We start from the raw sequence: 20,117 nt of genomic DNA, 5'->3' as shown, positions 1-20,117 counted from the left end.
CTCAGCAGAGCATTGAGAGCTGAGCTCACAGATCTTGCCTACTTACAGTTACACACAACTCTGCATCCTAACTCAATTCGTCTTTAAGGCCTCAGGTTTCAAAGAAGCTTCTCTTTCAAGCACATAATCTAGGATTTTCACCTGGGAGTGCTATTCCTGAGATCCCATTATTCTCCAGGGGAAACTGAGGCTCTGAAATGCTGTCCTTCCCCCATGGTGGCTCAGTTCTGTGCCACTGTCCCAGACGTGCTAATGTAAGACTTGGAATCAACCTAACTTCCAGGTCTTGCTCTCTGCTGGGTTTTGCTTGTTTGGAAGGACTGTGGGGAAGGTGAGCTTGAGATAGGCTTAAAGGGATCTCTTGAGGGTTCTTTATGATCAGGGGATGCCCTACGTGCTCTCAAGCCACTGTACTATGTCTTCAGTCTGCACAGATCAGAATTTCTAGGGGTAAGATTGAGTATTCCGTGAAGGTTCAAGGTCCTTAGCTCAAGTCATTGACAGAAGGAGTATTTATTCCTTCTGACCTCAACCTCTCTCAGCCAGACAGCCCTTCTACCTGAGGTCTAGCTCCTGACACTTAGATGTAGGCCATAGGGTAAGACTTTGGGGTGTCTCAGGCCTGGACTGGCATTTAAATCTGTCCATCATACCAAGGAAATCCAGTCATTCATTCGCCCACCATCCATCCTTCCATTTATCCATGTAGTCAGCCACATTTCCATTCAGCCATTATTTTCCCACACCATCCATTCATCCTTCCATACATTATTATCTAACCTTCCATTGTCCTTCCTTCCATCAATTCACCCATTTTTTCCTTCCTTACATTCTATCCCTCCATCCTTCTATACATTCTTTTTTGTTTTGTTTTGTTTTTGTTTTTCGGGCCACACCCGTTTGATGCTCAGGGGTTACTCCTGGCTAAACGCTCAGAAATTGCCCCTGCCTTGGGGTGGACCATATGGGACGCTGGGGGAATCGAACCTCGGTCCTTCCTTGGCTAGCGCTTGCAAGGCAGACATCTTACCTCTAGAGCCACCTCACCGGCCCCAACCTTCTACACATTCTTCTATGTTACTCCTTCCATCTGTTCATCCATCCACTCATCTATCCCGTGAATATTCATTGAGCATGGAGTAGGTGCTGTTTGTCAGCGGACAAGAAACAAGTTCACATTCTCATGAGCAGACAGACAGTGGCTGAATGAGGGAATGGGGAATGAAAGCTTCAGTGTCAATGGTGGAGTGTTAAGATAGCTAAAATATAGTAAGTCAGGGAGTAGGATTAAAATATAAAACATAATGTATAAAGTCTATGTGTTGAGTGAAGCCTCCCTCAGCATGGCACCTCTAGCCCCTTCAGCAGTCGGGTCTGATGAAGCAGGGTAACAGTGGGGAAATAATTCACAAGCAGTCAGTTAAAGTTTTATGGGAGTCAGCTCACTTTATTCCCTCACAGCTTTTCTCCACCATTAGTCTCTGCGCCATGTCTGCCTAAGCCATGTCTTCCTCACAGGAGCTCTGTCTCCCTTGCTGCTTCTCTTCATGGGTCTCTCTTTTCCCTCCCCCAAACCAGCACCTTTCATTCTTTAAATAAAACAGCCCCATCCCAGGTGTGGGTGTGGGGTGGGTCTTATCATCCAGGTGGGGTAAATATCTGAAAAGAAGAGGTTAGGGAAACAGGAAACTGGGGGTAGGGTTACAAGGGAGAACAGTGAATGATATAGAACCCCAGCCCTAATTCTCTAATCCTGATCCTTAACTAACATCAACCCCAGCATCAACACCAGCTACACCCAAATCCAAACCCAAGGACCAACATTAACCTTTAACACAATCCTTTAATCAAATGGAACAGAGTTTGTGACCATCTGACAGTGACCCTGGCCCTAACCCTGACCTTTCTCTAGTCTTCACTATAACTATCACATTCCCTGAATGTCCCCATTGAGGAAGTTAGAACAGTGAATGAGATAGATAGATAGATAGATAGATAGATAGATAGATAGATAGATAGATAGATAGATAGATAGATAGACTGCTGGACACATTGCTATAGTCTTCCTTGCATTCTTGAAAATCAAAATGAAGTGAGAAGGGAGACATAATGGCTCTTTGGGGAAGAGTCAAAGGACTGGCATGTGCAATGGCCCTGAGAAGGGTCAGAGGATTATTGACTTCGAGTCTCTGAACTGCAGTTTTCGCATCTAAAGAATGGGTTAAAGCTTCTAGCTTTGGGGATTCTTAGTTGCTTTGTCATATCACCAAGTCACACTGTGCTGGTCACCCGGTGACTGATCAGTAAAGAGTGTGGTCATCTCTTTGTTTGGATAACTGTGCCTCTCTCCATGCAGTATGTCTGTAAACCAATGAGTTTACTTATTGGCATTCATCTTCCCAAAGTTTAACTGCAAAGGCAGTTGGTGGTCTCCTCTTGGCCTGTTCTTGAAAACAGACCTACTTCAAAACTCCCCATGAGGCATTCTGTCAGCCTCCCAGAGGGCAGGCTTGCCGTGGATCTGGTCACGTCTGTGTGCACATGTACTCTTACACACACACACATACACACATATATGCACACTACATTCTCTCACTCTCACATACATGACATTCAGCCTCAGGAGAGCTTGGCCAAGTCCTGGGAAATAGTGAATGGCTGAGATGGAGGTGGGATAGGAAGTCATGGTCCAGAGATGTCTTCTCATACTGCAGCGTCACTGTGGAGATTCTTCTGGAACACAGAGTTTCTCTTGTGAACTCTAGCCTTGAAGTGCATGGTTCTGATTCTGGGCAGGACCATACCTTCCTTCCCCGCCCCAGTCCCCAGCATCTAACTTCCTCAATGGGGACATTCAGGGAATGTGATAGTTATAGTGAAGACTAGAGAAAGGTCAGGGTTAGGGCCAGGGTCACTGTCAGATGGTCACAAACTCTGTTCCATTTGATTAAGGGATTGTGTTAAAGGTTAATGTTGGTCCTTGGGTTTGGATTTGGGTGTAGCTGGTGTTGATGCTGGGGTTGATGTTAGTTAAGGATCAGGATTAGAGAATTAGGGCTGGGGTTAAAGGGTTAGAGTTGTGGTTAGAGAGTTAAGAGTTATATTGCTTGGGTTATGGTTAAGGTCAGTTAGTTTAATGATTCAATGTTTAGGGTTAAATGTTCATGTCCTTGTTCTCTTTAAAAGAGTTTTGGGTTAGGTTTAGGGTTAGTATTAAATATTCAGGACCTCAATTCTCTTTATATGAAAGGAATAATTTCATGAGGTGTTGTTCCTTGTGTGGGAGTTGAACCTTGTCATGTTTCATAGGTTCTTTGAGGTGAGATGAAAATTTATTTCTGGTGTTATGGAAATAATAGACTCTATAAGGTGTTAGCCTTGCAACAAGCCAACCTAGGTTCAATCCCTGACTTGGGTATGGTCCCCAGAGCTCTACCAAAAATGAACCCTGAAATTGAGGAATAATCCCTGAGCACTGCCGGGTGAGGCCCCCAAACAAAATGAAATTGATTTTCTGCATCTTCTATGCCAAGATTCTGAGAGTCTTCCAAAGTTTACACTGGACCCACCTAGTGGGTCCTTAGTAGACTTAAACTTCTTACCTCAGTGGTAAAATGCCAGTAGTGGTGCTGGCCTGCAGATATAGAAAGGTTCAAAACCACTGGCCTTGGTTAGAACTGCTGGTGTGTAGGCCAGTGTGTAGGGTTGGTTCCATGTCACAGGTTTCAAGTGCTTGAAGAACCATTAGTTTGTATGGATTTGGGGATCACACCTGGAGCTGCTCAGGGCTTACTCCTGGTCCTGAACTCAGGGTTCACTCCTGGCAGGGGTTAAGGAACCAAATGGGGTGCTGAGAATGGAACCTGGGTCAGCCTTGTGCTAGACAAATGCCTTGCCTGTTGTGCTTTGTTCTCTAGCTTCTGAAGAGCACTTTCTTAACTGACCTTATTTTCTGTTTCCTTGTTCTGTTCCTTTAAATTCCAAAGGGCCCATCCATCTTTTGTGTGGTGGGTGTGTTTCCTGGCACTGGGGGAATAAGATGTAGGTGGGAAGTGTCCCCTAGCCCAGCCAATTCTAGAACCATGCAGTCCCTCTGCGTGTGTGAAAGAGAGCTCTGGGCTGTGGTCCAGTCACTGGCCAGGCCTGTGCTGGCCATGATGTCACTGTAGGAATCAGGACTTCTGGCTGTTCCTGCCACGAAGCCTCTCTCTCTCTCTCCTGGTGGCTCCACATGCTGGTGGAGTCTTTAAGTCTGAACGTCTTTACAATGCTCTGCCTGGTGGTAGAGGAAGGAGGATGTCCTTCTTTGGCTGTTTTGCCTCTTCTGAGATCTCAAAGTTAGGAGATTTCTGTGATATTTATGATTTTCCTCTTGGGGACACATCCGGCTGTGTTTAGGAGTTACTCCTGACACTACACACAGGGATCACTCCTGGCAGTGCTCAGGGTAGCAGAGATTGAACCTGGGTTGACTTTATGCAAAGCAAGCACCTTCCCCACTCCAGCCCTGGAATCAGCAAAGTTCTAGAACCTATTAACAGGAAGAAAGGTCAGGAGAAGGAGCTGGACTTCCTTGTGCCAGCCCCATTTCCAGTGGGAATGGGGTTGACTTTGGCATCAGTGAGCAGAACCCTGGCCTCCTGGTGGGGACAGGGGTAAGGTCTGACATTTCTGTCAGAGTTTGTGCTGAAAGGAACATAATAAAAGGCAGAAGAGCGGAGAGATAGTACAATGGCGTTTGCCTTGCAAGCAGCCAATCCAGGACCAAAGGTGATTGGTTCGAATCCCGGTGTCCCATATGGTCCCCCGTGCCTGCCATGAGCTGTTTCTGAGCAGACAGCCAGGAGTAACCCCTGAGCAACACCGGGGTGGCCCAAAAAAACGAAACAAAAACAAAAAAACAAAACAAAACAAAAAGGCAGAAGAGGTCAGAGCACCTCAAGAATGGGGGGCCTCAGTGATGACCTGTGTGACTTATTTGTCATACAGACAAGTAAGTGGGACCAGAAACTTACCTGAGATCACAACTAGGAATCAAAGTAGGGACTTTTTTCTAAGATGTGATGTAGAGTCACCTCTTTTTCCTCTGTGCCCATCATCTCAATTCCTTAGTTTGATATATAGTCTACCCTCCCTATGACCTCCACCCCACATTGCTTGTTGGAAAGAGCATTAGAGAAGGAGTTGGTGGAAGAGGGTCCAGATGTAAGAAGTGACTATCTAGACTGCAGCTGAAGACCCTTCTCCCAGGCCCCAAAGCTTTTTCTCCATGCTCTGATCCTCACAGCTGGCCGGAAGGTCCTCACCTCTTGGGATCTCCAATTCCAGCAAATCCTCTTCCCAATTCCTTTTTTTTTTTTTTTTTTGTTTTTGGGACACATCTGGCAGTGCTTAAGGTTATACCTGGCTCTGCACTCTCCCCTCTTGTTGGTACTCAGGAAACCATATGGGATGCCAGGGACTGGACCCGGGTCAGCCACATGCAAGTATCTGCTGTACTCCCAATGCAGCCTTGAAGATAATTCTTATTTATTTATTTTTGGCTACATGACCATACTCAGGGCTTATTCCTGGTTCAGCACTCAGGAATCACTCCTGGAGGGCTCGGGATCTTATGGGATGCTGGAAATCGAACCATAGTTCAGCCCAAGGCAAGGCATGATGGGTATGATGCTTTCATATTCTCTGGACTACTGCTCCTGCCCTCCTGATTCCTTGTGTAGCCCACTGACAGGTTCAGCTCCACTCCCGCATGCTCTTGTAATCTCCTATCAGTCCTGCCAGAATGTTTTTGTGCAGGTAGGGAGATTGGTGGCTCAGGGGTGGAGCTTCGTGCTTTCTCTGCTCCCCTAGAGCCTGGCTCAAGGTCAGTGAGAACTTGTCTAGAGCCGCCTGACCAGAGGGTAGGTCAGAAGCAGGCTGTGGGCACAGGCTTCTGTGCAGTGATGGGAGCAAAGCGCATGAGAGCTTGTGTTTCCAGATTTAGCTGCCGTGATGGTTAAGTCTTTTAGAACATGTGTCATTGTTCAAAGATTGGTTCCAGAACTGTCTGAATTTCTTTTTTTTTTTTCCAAAGAGTCAAAGAAGATACTTTAATATGAGCCACAGACTTACCCAGAGCAAAAGTTTTGGAAAAGAATGCACTGTCTTACTAGTTTATCTATAGCTATAAGCATCCATGAGATTTTGTTAATCGCTAGCAAAAACATACATGGCGGCCACAGGGATTTGGTTCTGGTGTATAGACTGTCTGAATTTCTAACTCTGCTTTCCGGGTGTCACCTCTCTGCCTGAGCATCTGGGAGGAAGGGAAAGCAGAGCTAGAGGTGAGGTTTGGATGTGAGTAGAACGGGTGTCCCCCAACTCTACCCAGCTCTCCGAGTTCACTGTGTGGCCAGCAAACGAGTCAGTGCTGAGAGCATAGGCTCTGCGGTCAGAGTGTTTGGGCTCAGTTCCAGCTCTTTCCTCACTATGTGACTCTGAAGACATTGAATAACTCTCTGAACCTGGGTCCCTCCCCTTTGGGACATATGGACCCAACAGGAGGTACATCTCACTTGGCTGGTGACTTGTTGGTTCCTGTCTTTGGTCTTGTCCGACCAACTTCACCAGCTGCATTTTGTCGCAAAATGTCTCGTGTTGACTCTCTTAAAGCTTTCTTCTCCTTTGCCCAGTGACAGAACTTAAACCAGTCCAGTCTGAAGCAGCTTCAGGTGTGGACCCTGGGTCCCAAGTTGCTCTAATTGGCTTCAAGATGGAGAGATCTTGTGGGTATCACAGCCAAGTTGGGGACCTATAGGCCCTGCTGAGGTCTCTGAGGTTCTGCTGGAAGCTTCAGTCCTGTGCTTGAGGGCGAAGATTTCTCCCAGGCTTTGGAGTTAGGGCCAAGGGGGAAGGAGGTTATCACAGCCCCTCAAGTCAGACAGATGCTTAGGAGAGAATCTGCCAAGTTCACGTGTGTGTGTGTGTGTGTGTGTGTGTGTGTGTGTGTGTGTGTGTGTGTGTGTGTGTGTGAAAGAGAGAGAGAGAGAGAGAGAGAGGGCCCGGAGAGATAGCACACTAGCGTTTGCAAACAGCCAATCCAGGACCAAAGGTGGCTGGTTCGAATCCTGGTGTCCCATATGGTCCCCCGTGCCTGCCAGGAGCTATTTCTGAGCAGACAGCCAGGAGTAACTCCTGAGCACCGCCGGGTGTGGCCCAAAAACCAAGAGAGAGAGAGAGAGAGAGAGAGAGAGAGAGAGAGAGAGAGAGAGAGAGAGAGAGAGAGAGAGAGAGAGAGATATGACCTAGAAATGGACCTGGGGACAGGACCACAAACATGTATTTACATGTACACAAGCATGCTCAAGGGTGTACATCCAGCTACCGACTTCTCTTGGAAATGGGGCACCCACTTTTGGGTTCCTTGTACAGTTGTTTCTTTTAGCCCCAGGCACAGCTCACAAAGCATGGAAGCATCCAGAGTGGTGGGATTTGGCTTAGATCTGACACAAACTCAGCTGAGAGCCCTGTCTTCCCCCAGCCTCTTCCTTCTGTTACTTGAGACCTGTCATGTTCCGGAGGGTGGAGGGTGAAGCCTAGTAAAAGCTTGCAAAGTGGCCCTCTGGGGGCAAGTCTCATTCTTCTGTCTTTCTTTTCTCCTTTTTTATTTTTAAGATTTTTTTTTTTTGGCTATCCCCAGTGGTACTCAGGGCTTCTTCCTGGGTCTGCAACTCAAGAATTATTCCTGGCAGGCTCAGGGAACCATATGGGATGCCTAAGAATGAACTAATAGCATGCAAGACAAGCCACCTGCCCATAATACTATCACTCCAGCCCCATTTATCCTTTTTCGTCTGAGTTAAGTCTCATGCATAGGTGGATGTCAACCCCTGCTCTTCAGACCCAAGAGGGCTTCCTGATGGAGGAGGCTGGCAGGCAAGCTAAGGCCTGTAGCATCTGCCCAGTCTTGTAGATTTTGTGATGGGTTTGAGATTTGCTTTTAAAGGACTGATTTTTTTTTTAGTGTAATCTACTTACTGGACACCCTCTTGCCCCCCAGTAGCTTAGAAACCAAGAAATACAATGAGCAGATCCAGCACTCGTGGTCAGAAAAACATGCACTTTGGAGGTTTTTTTTTTTTTTTTTAATCATTTTTATTAAATTTCCCTGGAAAAACAATGATTTAAATTCAAGGCAAGAAGGAGAGCCAGTTTCCTCTGAATTCCAAGCTGGAGAACTTCCTTTGCCTTTTGAAGTCACATGCAGTGGTCCCCAGCTCCAGGCCACTAGAGGGTTCCCCACTGTTTATGTTTTCACAGCTGCCAGTCACCCCAGAGAACATGGAGTGAGGTTGCAGCAACTAGGAAGGGACCTCACCACTGCCAGGGCTAGGTGACCAGGTTTCTTTCTGAGCCACCAGCCTCTGCCTGCCTGTGGTGAGGACTCTGAAGGACACTGTGATGTGACCTTGTGTGACTTTGACCCTTCTCCTCCCACTGCCTCAGCTCTTTCACCTGTAAAGTGGGGAGTTTCTGAACTGTGTGTTAGGATCACATAACATTCTCTAGCATTCTCAGAAAGTATTCCTTTCTTAGATCAGTGGGGAAACTGAGCTCCATTGGAGGTGATGGGTCCTCAAAAAATTAGCAACAGATCCAGGAAAAACTCAACGTTTTTCCTGTCCCTGAAGCCCCTGGGGATCAGGGTAGGGACATTTTGGGGCTGCAGAGCTAGCACTACTTTTCAGAAACCCTAAAAGGTGAAAAGTCTGTTTTGTCGACACCACCTTCCAGTCCTTGAAAAGCTCTTTAAAAGGGAATCAAGGTCACCGGTGACCCAATCTCCAGTTGGACCCAGATCTTAGAAATCATGGATATGATGTTTGAACTTTATCTTTATCATCATCATCATCATCATCATCATCATCATCATCATTATTGGGTTTTTTGAGTCATACTCATGATGTTCAGGGCTTACTCTGGCTCTGTGCTCAGGGATCATTCCTATAGGGTATGGGTGATTAAATGGGGTGCTGGAAATTGAACCCTGTTGGCTGTGTGCAAGGCCCTTGTACTGTCACTCCAGACCTCTGCATGCATACATTTGTCCTTGTGTCATCCTCCAGATCTGCTTGAAAAGCCCCCGCATTAATCTCCAGTGTTTGTTTTCTCTCACACTTTAGGGGTTTCCTGGTGACTTTGGAGAAAGAGGGCCTCCGGGACTGGATGGCAATCCTGTAAGTATCTCTGGCTCCTAGAGACAACACAAGGATGGAGAATGAATGCACACAGGCTTTGCAGGGAAGACAGGCTAGGGAGACACTTCAAACCTTTTGTCTACTGGCTGTGTTCTTGGGTAAGATGCATAACTTCTCTTAAGCCCAGGCTCCTGTTTATTGCAAACAAACCCTGCTCCAAGAGTCCCCCAATCTGCTGAGTCCCTGATCTCCACATACCAGCTTGTACTCCATCCCTAAAGACCTCAAAAAGTTTACTTACACTGGGAAAGCAGGAGCATGCTACCTGCCAGTGTCAGAAAAAAAAAGTGTCACTGCAGAGGCTGGGATGAAGGGTTTGCAGCTCTGTGTGGGGAAAGTGGAATTATAAGAAATCTTGGCATAGACATGTTTATAGAGTTTATAAATAAGTAGAGCAGCTAGGTCAGCCTGCCCCAGAGAGCCGGGCCTGTCCCACCCGTCCTATCCCAGGCTCCAGTACTGAGCAGAAGAATTTGTTATATTCCATCTGGGGCAGAACATGTACTGAGCTCTTTGGGACACCTGCTGTGTTCCGCCATCTTTCCTTGGGCTTCCCACCTGAATAGCTGTGCCCAGTTGTCTCTGCAGCCATGGCTGTGGGGTTCCTATCAACACTGCTGATTCTCATCAACTTGAATGCCACAGATACTCCTTCCTGGAGCCTGCCCAGCTCTGAGCTAGCTGAGTAAACGTCAAGGGCTGCTGGGTCACTGGCTCGGCGTGCAGGCTTCCACAGAATAGTTTCCTTCTTCTTATCTCAGCTTCCTCTGCTGGAAACCACCGGAGAGATGACATGCCAGCAGGCAGGGACTTGTGCAGAATCATTCACAGGGCAAGAGGCTATAAGCAGGAAATCAGAGCAGCTAGGGCTGCAAGAGCTCAGGGCTGTCTTCCAGTCCATCTCTCTGAGCACAAGTGGGCTGTGGATGAGGAAGAGCAGCAGGCTAAGGAAAAAGGAACATTCCAGGTGGAAGAAGAGTGCTGGCAGAGTCAGAGGAATTAGAAATAGAGAAATTAGAGCCTTTCCTTCACATTGGCATTTATTGGATGATCTAGAGGGAAAGACATCTGTGAGTCCATTTTGGAAATCTCCCTAGGGAGGGTACATTGTCATCAGACATGTGGCCTGGAGTCATATCAAGAGAACATGCTCTCTGCTCCCAACTCTGCCACACTTTTACTGAGTGATCTTAAACAAGTCACTTTTCTTTCCTCATCTTTTTCCTGATTATTTTTGTTAATGTTTTGGGGCCATGCCTGGAAGTGCTCAGGGCTAACTCCTGGCTCTGCTCAGGAATCACTGCCAGTAGATTCAGGATCATAAGGGGGCCCCAGGGATCTGAATGGGGTCAATGGAGTGCAAGGCAAGCACCCTCTCCACTGTGGCCACTCAATTTCCTGATTTTAAAGCCAAGGTTGCATCTCACTTTCACCTCTTCTTAGTGGCTGAAGTTGGGTGGTGCTGGGAATGCCTGCAGGAAGTCAAACAAGACAACCCTTTCCCCCCAGGTTGACCATCCATGTGGATGATCTTGCGGAGAGTCTCTGCAGATTCACATCTTTGTGTCTGTATTCAAGCCATACTCCTCCTCTTGTCTTTTCTGATGGGAGTAATCAAAGGTCCATTTTCAGGGATGAGAAGGTAGAAAGCTAGACTCTGTGCCTTCTGCCATACTCAGCACCTCAGCTTTATCTCATCTCCTAGAGTCAGCATATCTTTGGCATTTAGGAGTTATCAGGAAGTAGGAATCTAGAGCCTGATAGTGCTGCTGATGGTGGTGGTTGTTGTAATGGTGATGGTGGTTGAATGATACTGGTGGGTGCGGTAGTGATGGCTGAATGGTACTGGTGGTGGTGATGGTGGTGGTTGAATTACTCTGGTGATTGTAGTGAGATGGTAGTGGCGGTGGCTGAATGGTACTAGTGGTTGTGGTGGTGACATTAATAGTGCTGATGGCTTTTTAATAGCTCTGGTGGTTGGTAACATTTGAATGGCGCTGGTGGTTGTGGCGGTGATGGTGTTTGAGTGGCATTGTTGGTTGTGGTGGTGATTTGTGGTGGTGGTGGTTCAGTTGTCCAACAAGGACCTAGGTCCTCCTGAGTAAGAGAAGGAAGGAAGCCCACCACTGCCTTTGACTTGACGTGAGCACTTCCCACCGAGTTACTTCCTCTCACTTGACCTTGGGTGAATCACCTTATCTTTCTAGCCTTGATTTTTCATCCATAGTGTGCTGGTGAAATGAGACCCCTTTTGAGCCAAATGCCTGCTTTTTAATCTTTCCATGGTCAAGATGATGTTTTTTCCTTTCTAATAAGGACAAGACACTGGACTGAAAGTCCAGCCTTCCTGCTTGACAGGTGTAGAAAGCAGATGACACAGTGGGTCAGGGTCATATCCAAACCCCAGGGCAGGCTCAGTGTCAAATCAGTTTGAGAAGATCCCCCAGATGGCTGAGGTGGAGGGTGGCTGGGGAAGTGAACCTGGAAGGAAACAGCATGAGTAACCACCTCGGTCTCATTCTATTTGCAGGGAGAACTGGGTTTGCCAGGACCATCAGGAGTTCCCGGCCTCATAGTAAGTACCCACAAACTTGGATGGGAAGGCTGGAGAGGTAGGGGGTGCTGAGTTAAGTGACAGGCCCTTTGAGTGAGGCTTACAAGGTCCTCTGTCATCAGCTCCTCAGGAATGAATGGGAGAAGCAGAATTGAGCAAACCACCCAGGGCCAGGCACTGAGAGAGAACCTTGCTGTGTGGCCTTTCTGCCTTCTCTGAGCCTGTGGCCTCTGGAATCCAAGCAGAGGTGCCTGTGGGGGCTGGGGAGAGGCTGTGGGGAGGAGGAAGGAAGATGTTGGCCGGCGCCAAGGCTCTGGGCCTGTTGGCCAGCTTCTCCTCCCTTTTCCTCAGAACCCTGACTTTGGAGCCCAAACTTATATCACCACCCTGCTCTGTCCTTCCTGGCCTTCTTTGAGCCTGGCTCTCTCTCTTAGAACACTGGAAGAGGGATTGTCCCCCTGGGGGTGATTGAGAGCCTGAGCTGAGTGTGAATAGTGGGAAGCCTGGTGTGCATTCTTGCCATTATCTCCTGACCTGCTGAGAGAGGCCTGGTTATGGTCTGTTGCATGAAATAATTAACAATGGGGCTGGATGGTGGTGGATGCTATTCAGGCCATGTGGCTCTGCAACCCCCATGCAGCCGGCGGGTCCCAGGTTAGGCGAACGGCGGAATCAGACTCATAAGCAGGCAGACCTCAGGAAGCATTATCTTTATTTAGGCCCTAACCACCACATGTGTGTGGCCTACTCATAACCTTTCAAGCATACAGCCATCCTAGGCTTGCCCTGCGTCTTATCCTCTTTCAGCCATATCCCTCAGAAAGCCCAGCAGGGCCAAAAGGCAAAAGCCCCTTAATCCCTTCGCTTCCGGGTTTATCTACTTATTCTAAGACCCCTCCCAGGAATGGGCCGGGCTTTGCAGGTAAAGTCACACCTATTATCCGGTTCCCAAGACCCCTCCCAGAAATGGGTGGGTCTCAGATAAGTACCCTACAATGGTCTTGTCAGCAGACTGACCTTTGACTCTATATTAGCCCAGTTCTGGGTTTTATGGAAAAACCAGGATCTCCCACTGACCTTTCATAGGTTCAGAAAGAGGGTGGGCCTTAGTTGGGTTTCTCCACCAAAAGGACAAAGAGAAGCTGGAGGGCCAAAGCGAAAGTACAGCATGCATTTGCCTTGCATGCAGTCAACCATTGTTTGATCTTTAGAGTCTTCTATGGTCCCCTGAGCCTGCCAGGAGTAGTTTCTGAGTGCAGATCAGGAGTAATCCCTGAGTGCTGCCAAATGTGGTCTTAAAATAAATAATAAAAACAAAAAGAAAGGGCCGGAGCAATAGCACAGCAGTCAGGCGTTTGCCTTGCATGTGGCTGACCCAGGACAGACCATGTCCCAATTGGTCCCCCAAGCCAGGAGCGATTTCAGAGTGCATAGCCAGAAGTATTCCCTGAACCTCACCAGGTGTGTCCCAAAAACCAAAACAACAACAACAACAAAAAGCTGAGACCTAGGAAATGATTCTTGGCTATTCCTCTGCCTGATTCTTCCATTTGCTCTGACTCCATAGCGCTGGGGACTAAGGGAGTCATGGAGGGCGCCATCTAGATGGAAGCCCACACTTGAACCAAGAGATTCTGCCCAGAGGAAGGAGATCCTGGAAGAATTGGGGCCTGTGCTTGAGGTGGCAGGCCCTGCAAAGAGGGTCCTGAGACTCTCCCCCTTGGCACCAGGCTGCTGCTCAGATGAGCGGAATCAGAACACACACAGATGAAGTGGGAGAGGGTTTCTTGATCACTCCATGCCCCCTCCAGCTTCACCTCCTCTTACTCTGTGGTCTTCAGCACAACTTTGCTTCTAGAACCTGGGGCCCCCTATTTAAGAGGGGGTTGTGGTGCTCAACTCTTATTAGGACCACAGCTCTGTCCGGTGAGTGGCTTGAAGGGCAGGGTCTGGATCAGACCGCTAGACCTCAATTCCCACTCCTGCCCCTCACTGCATCATTGTTCAGAGCAACATTTCCCTGGGCCCATTGTTCCTTCACTGGGAGAATATTCTCCATTGGAGCATTACTAGAGCCACCTTGGAGGGTTGTTTTGCAGATTTAAAGAAGCTTATGCTGGGCTAGAGTGATAGCGCTGCTGATAGGGGCTTGCCTTGTATGCGACTGACCCTTGTTTGATTCCTTGCACCTCATAAGGTCCCTTAAACACACCTAAGAGTAATTTCTTTTTTAAAACTTTATTGATTGATTGATTGGTTTCTAGGCTACACTCGGCGGTGACCAGGGGTTACTTCTGGCTCTGCACTCAGAAATCGCCCCAGGCAGGCTGGGGGACCATATGGGATGCTGGGAATTGAACCAGCCTCTCCCGGGTCAGCGGTATGCAAGGCAAATACCCTATCGCTGTGCTATCTCTCTGGCCCTGTCAAATAAGAGTAATTTCTGAATGCAGTGCCTGCAGGAACCCCTGAACATTACAGGGTGTGGCCCTCAAAGTAATAAAGAAACTAAGCTTGTACTTGTTAAGTGTTGCATGCATAGTAAGCATCAAAGAACTAGTGATAGTAAAAATATCTTTAATAGTGATATCCTAAAGGGAGAGAGTAGTAGAAGGTAGTAAGCAGCAGCTGTCAATTACATTATATTAATGATTAGTAAGTAGTCGTGGTGAGTAGCAGTTGACAACAACAGTAGTGAGCATTCAGTAGTAGTAGCAGCAGTAGTAGCAGCACCAGTAGCAGCAGCAACACCAGTAGTAGCAGCAGCAGCAGTAATAGTAGCAGTAGAAGAAGAAGAAGAACAAGAAGGAGGAGGAGAAGGAGGAGGAAGAAGAAGAAGGAAAAAGAAGGAAGAAGAAGAAGAAAAGAAGAAGAGAAGAAGAAAAAGAAGAGAAGAAGAAAAGAAGAGAAGATGAAGAAGAAAAGAAGAAGAAGAAGAAGAAGAAGAAGAAGAAGAAGAAGAAGAAGAAGAAGAAGAAGAAGAAGAAGAAGAAGAAGAAAGAAGAAAAGAAGGAGACGGAAGAAGAAGAAGGAAGAAGAAGAAAGAAGAGGAGAAGAGGAGAAGAGGAGGAGGAGAAGAAGAAAAAGGAAGAAGAAGAAGAAGAAGAAAGAAGAAGAAAAGAAGAAGAAAGAAGAAGACGAAGAAGGAGGAGGAAGAAGAAGAAGAAAAGAAGAAGGAAGAAGAGGAGGAGAAGAAGAGGAGAGAAGAAGAAGGAAGAAGAACAAGAAAGAAGAAGAGGAGGAGAAGAAGGAAGAAGAAGAAAGAAGAAGAGAAGAGGAGGAGGAGGAGAAGAAGGAAGAAGAAAAAAGAAGAAAAGAAGAAGAAAGAAGACGAAGGAGGAGGAAGAAGAAGAAGAAGAAAAGAAGAAGAGGAGGAGGAGGAGAAGAAGAAGGAAGAAGAACAAGAAGAAGAAGAAAGAAGAGGAGGAAAAGAAGAAGGAAGAAAGAAGAGGAGGAGAAGAAGAGGAGGAGAAGAAGAGGAGAAGAAGGAAGAAAGAAGAAGAAGAAAGAAGAAGAAGAAAAGAAGAAGAAGAAGAAGAAGAAGAAGAAGAAGAAGAAAGAAGAAGAAGAAGAAGAGAAGAAGAAGAAGAAAGAAGAAGAAGAAGAAGAAGAAGAAGAAGAAGAAAGCAGTAAAAGTACTAATTGGCAGTAGCAATAGCAGTAAGTGACAATGAGCAGTGAGTAACAGTAGCAGTAGTAAGCGTAGCTGTAGTAGCAGCCACATTTTACACTATCGAATGCCATCTGCAGCCCGGTGGCGGCCGTCTAGCCTGGCTGCCTCGAGAAAGTTTCCAAGGTGGCCTGGAAGCAAGGCGGGCGTGTGCCGCCCTGGCCCTGTGACGCCGGTCTCAGCCACAGTGGGAGCTGTGAAGCCATGAGTCACTGCTTGCTCATCCCGACGTCGTTGGCCCAGCACCTTCTTGGGTCCCAGGCCTTGACCCAGATGCTTTGGAAAAGCAGCATCTGCGTGGAGCCTGAGAGCACCTGAGTTCACAGGCCACCGCCATCTCCTGGTCCAGCTCTCTCAGTGGGTGTCGCTGATGGAGCAGCTCCATCCTGTGCTCAATGGCTCCGACTTGTGCAACTTCCTGGGGTGTGTAGTTTCTCCTGCAGGAGCCCAGTCCCGAGAACAGAGCCTCCTTGTTTGAGCATTTCCTGTGCCCTGGGAGGAGATGGAAGAGACACCTTCTTGTCCTGGAGAGGCCCTTCTCTCTCTCTTCCTCCCTGGGTTCCTTCTACAGGCTGTGCCATCCCATTCCTAGAAGCTATGCTCTTCTTGGCCTTCGATGCTGATGGCTGCAGCTAAAGAGGTGGCCTGTGAAATGGGAATTTTGGATGTTCTAGTGAGCAATAATTTAGAAGAACATAATTGAGAATTTGCATAATTTACGAGAACCTCCTTACATTTTTTTTTTACTGTGATTTCGTTTTGCCCAAGAAAGACAACCCCAAAGCAAGGGCTGTCAACATCACCTCAAAATGAAGTTGTTTTGATTATTTTTTTTCCGTGTTGGACTTTTACAAACCTTTAACCATTGCCACATTTTGCTCCATTCAGTTATGTGATCCTCTCTGAGATCCTGACCCATAGTTTGACAAGCTAGAATTTATATTAAAATAGCATTTCCCCCCCCTGGTTTTTGGGCCACACCCAGCAGCGCTCAGAAATTACTCCTGGCTCTGTACTCAGAAGTTGCTCCTGGCAGGCTTGGGGGTCCATAAGGAATGCCGAGATTGGAACCAGGGTTTGTCCTGTGTTGACCACGTGCAAGGCAAATGCCTTGCCTCTGTGCTATCACTCTGGCCCCAGTAGCATTCATTTTTTATCTGAGATTCCATTTGTTTGTTTTATTTAGGGACCACACCTCCTGGCTCTGAGCTCAGAGATCACGCCTCATGAGACTCGGGGTACTAGATGCTATGTCTGGGGTTCACCCAGGGTTGACTGTGTGCAATGCAAACACTTGATCTTGTCTCTTCAGTCCTGACATCCACCATTAGTCAGACATCCTGCGTTTGTCTGTTCAGTTTACTGTCCTATTTGTAGTATGTCCTGGAGCGCCCCACTTGGTGATGAGAAAGCAGAGGACTTAGTTAAATACCCACAACAGTGTAGAAGAATGTCTGCATGTAGGAAGCCAAACTCCCAAGTCCAAGACAGGAGACTCTCCTTTAGCATATATCTTAAAGGTCACCATCAGGGTTTTAGCACCCCATCACGATGCCTCTCTAGAACTGATTCCTTCCTCCTTGTGTCTCACTTTATTTTGTTTGTCTGTTGGTTTTGGGGTTACCTGGTGTTGCTCAGGTCTTCCTCCTGTTCTGAGCTTAAGGATCACCCCTGACAAGGGTTCAGAATCCCTCTAGAGTGCTAGAGATCAAACTCAGGTTGGCCACATGCAAGGCAAGTGCCTGACTTGCTGTACTATCACTCCAACCCTTGTGGCTTTCTCTTGTCCTGTCTTTCTCTGGCCACTTTCATTTTTTGTTTGTTTATTTGTCTGTTTTTTGATTTTGGAACACACCCAGTGTTGTTCAGGGGTTACTCCTGGCTATGCACTCAGAAATCGCTCCTGGCTTGGGGTATCATATGGGACACCAGGGGATCAAACCACAGTCCATCCCAGGCTAGCGCTGGCAAGGCAGATGCCTTACTGCTTGTTCCACCACTCCGGCCCCTCTTACCCCTAGTAAATTCCCATTAGGGAATTTAAAACTAGGTTGTGGTTTAGTAACAGAACACAAGCCTTGTCTGTTGGATTCCTCTGCACTAAAATGAACTTTGAAATAGCGCCTCTGTATTTTAAAATAAAAGAAAAATTCCCTTTATTGCCAAAGTGACATTCCTGTCACCAAGTTGGAGCTGGGGACCCAAGTCACCTTCTTCCAGCTGCAACCCCACTCCCACCCTGGAGTTTGGAGAACCACAGTGTCTGTGCCTCCCTGGAAGTTGGCAGAGAGAGGAATATTCTCAGCAGGACTTCTAGGGGCCCAGGATTTGTGAGTCACCTCTGGTTTTCCAGCGGATGTGGGATTTTTAGCTGAGCAAATGGGAACTCCAAGTATCGATTGTCATTTTAGAGAAAGTTTTGCATGTCCTTCCTGCGATGTCTTGTTGGTGAAGCCATTTGCATGTAGGCAACCTGAAACCCCCTCGTACCCCTGGGCCCTTGCAGCAGACCAGAAGGGCAGAAGGGCTGGGCAGCATCCGGATGCTAGTGGTGCCAGCTGGCTCACCCAGAAAGTGCAGGCAGGGGGGTGGTGGCTGTAGTCACCAGCTAGGGACAGATGCCCCAGGTCTGTGTGGTCTTGTCCCAATAAAGCCCAGGCATGCCCCTTGCGCCTCCAAGCAGCTTCCTCTCGAAAAGCTGGAACCCTTCGTTTAGCTTTTAAGAAAAGTGCCGATTCCAGTTCAGCCCCTTTTCATTCCAAGTCCCACGGGGGAGGTTGGCTTCTTCACGTCGTGAGACCCACCCAAAGACTGTGTCATCTGCCAAAATCCAGCATGTGGGGGGTAAAGTGGCCAAGTCCCCAAATTCTGTCACTAATGATCTTCTTGCTTCATTGCCTTGTCTAGGAAGCAGAGCCAGGAGCCCCCCACAAGCAGACATTAACTAAACCCCATGTGTCAGACTTTTCTTCAGCATTTGATAGTCAATAGTCAACAGTCAGTTTTTGTGCTTGGAAATATAATTATTTTCATGAGTTTCAGGAACCTGGAAGCTCAGAGAGATAAATATCACCTGTTCAAGATCACACTGCCTGTAAGCTAGGACTGGGCTGTGTGCAGAGATTAGTCTCTTCAATATGTTGACTCCCAACCAGCTGGGAGTTTAAACTGGGCATTGCCAGGGCTAATCTGGGACAGAGGGGTGCTCTGGAAGGCCTCACAAAAGCCAAGACTGCTTCAGTGGACAGATGTCTGAGCTCCAGCTGCCCTATTCTACCTGGATCTGAGTTTTTGGAGAGAGAGAGCTTATGGCCAGCAGAGGCCATCCTGTTCTTTCTGTGTGTCCAGCCTCTCACTGGGGGCCTCCAAGGCTGGGGGACATAAGGAGAACAGAGGTCAAAGGTGGTCACACACATTGATGAAGCTCAGAGGGCAGCCAGTCTCTAAGCTGAGACAGAACATGGAAAAACGGAAAGAGTGTATTTGTGGGGGACCCCTATAGGGTTGGGGACAGTGATAATAGACATGGTGGGTGCCCAGGATATTGGTGGGAAAGTTCATGGGCTCAGAGACAGTCTGGGATAGAGATAGTCCAGGATAGAGGTGCCCCAAGATACAGACAAGTTAGAAACTGCCCAATCTTTGAGGCAATGTGGGTTCTTCTGCTTTGTTGGCATTTGGAGCTTGGCAGTTCTCTGTGTGTGGTGTTGGGGAGGGGGTAGAGAGATAGAGCCAGACTCATCCATCTCTGAGTCATTCTCTAGTGAGCAACTGGGGGGCCAACGCCATGTGTTAGAGGAGGATTCTTGATGTTCAGAGAGAGCAAGTCCCCATCAGACTGGAGCGAGCAGCAAGAGATCAGCAGTGGCTGTGGGTGTCTGCCTTGAACTCTGCCAGCTTTTCCCAACCTCAGGACAGATTCACCTGTAATAGGGACCTGGATCTTCAGGGTTGGGGGGTCCCTGCTGCCATGTCTGTGTCTGATTTCCTCTGCTCTTGAGTCTGTAGCTTGCAGGATCTCCCAGCTGATTCCTGCCCCGCTTCCTGCCTGGTCTGCTTCTAGCTCTAGCTGGACATGCCAGCAGACCCCATTCTTCCTTTCTGTCCCCCAAGGAGGAGTCTGGGCTTTTGGGAAGCCTTAAGTGTCCTCCATCCACTCTACTAGGGCTGCTTGCTTTGCCCTAGCTGCATCTTGGGGCAGGAAGACCCAGGGCCTTGTTTTATAGATAGGAAGAGAGAGAGGTGTGAAGGTCTCCAAAGGCCTGTGTCCCACTTCTAGGGGATATAAAGCACCTACTGCAGGCCAGAGAGAGAGCACAGCAGTAGGGCCTTTGTCTTGCACACAGCCATCCCAGGATGAATCCAAGTTCGATTACCGGCATTCCATATGGTCCCCCGAGCCTGCCAGGAGCGATTTCTGAGCACAAAGCCAGGAATAATCCCTGAGTGCCACCAGGTTTGTCCCCAAAATAAAATAAAACAAACAAGCATAAAGAAACTAGTGCGAGGTGTGGACAGCTGTTCTGTCAGCATTCCCCAGAGTCAGTGTATCCCCTAGAGGGGCACTTGGGTGATGGGGAGTGGGAGGGACGACTGGAAATGACCCCTGCAGGCAATGGAAGGAAGCATTTTTGGTTTGATCTTTTCAAGATTA

The 20,117-nt window shown here is 47.8% G+C and overlaps 1 protein-coding gene across 1 annotated transcript in view; it reads left to right on the top strand.

Annotated features, from left to right (window-relative positions):
- COL27A1 (collagen type XXVII alpha 1 chain) overlaps positions 1-20,117 on the top strand; it is a 142,420-nt gene that overhangs the window by 47,409 nt on the left and 74,894 nt on the right. The window contains exons 13-14 of the mRNA XM_049774232.1: positions 9,165-9,218; positions 11,770-11,814. Coding sequence (XP_049630189.1) covers positions 9,165-9,218; positions 11,770-11,814 — 99 coding nt within the window. The remainder of the gene's footprint in view (positions 1-9,164; positions 9,219-11,769; positions 11,815-20,117) is intronic.

Source organism: Suncus etruscus, chromosome 5 (genome assembly GCF_024139225.1).
Source record: "Suncus etruscus isolate mSunEtr1 chromosome 5, mSunEtr1.pri.cur, whole genome shotgun sequence".
In the NCBI taxonomy this organism is placed as follows: Eukaryota; Metazoa; Chordata; class Mammalia; order Eulipotyphla; family Soricidae; genus Suncus; species Suncus etruscus.
This window is presented reverse-complemented; position numbering and strand designations above follow the sequence as displayed.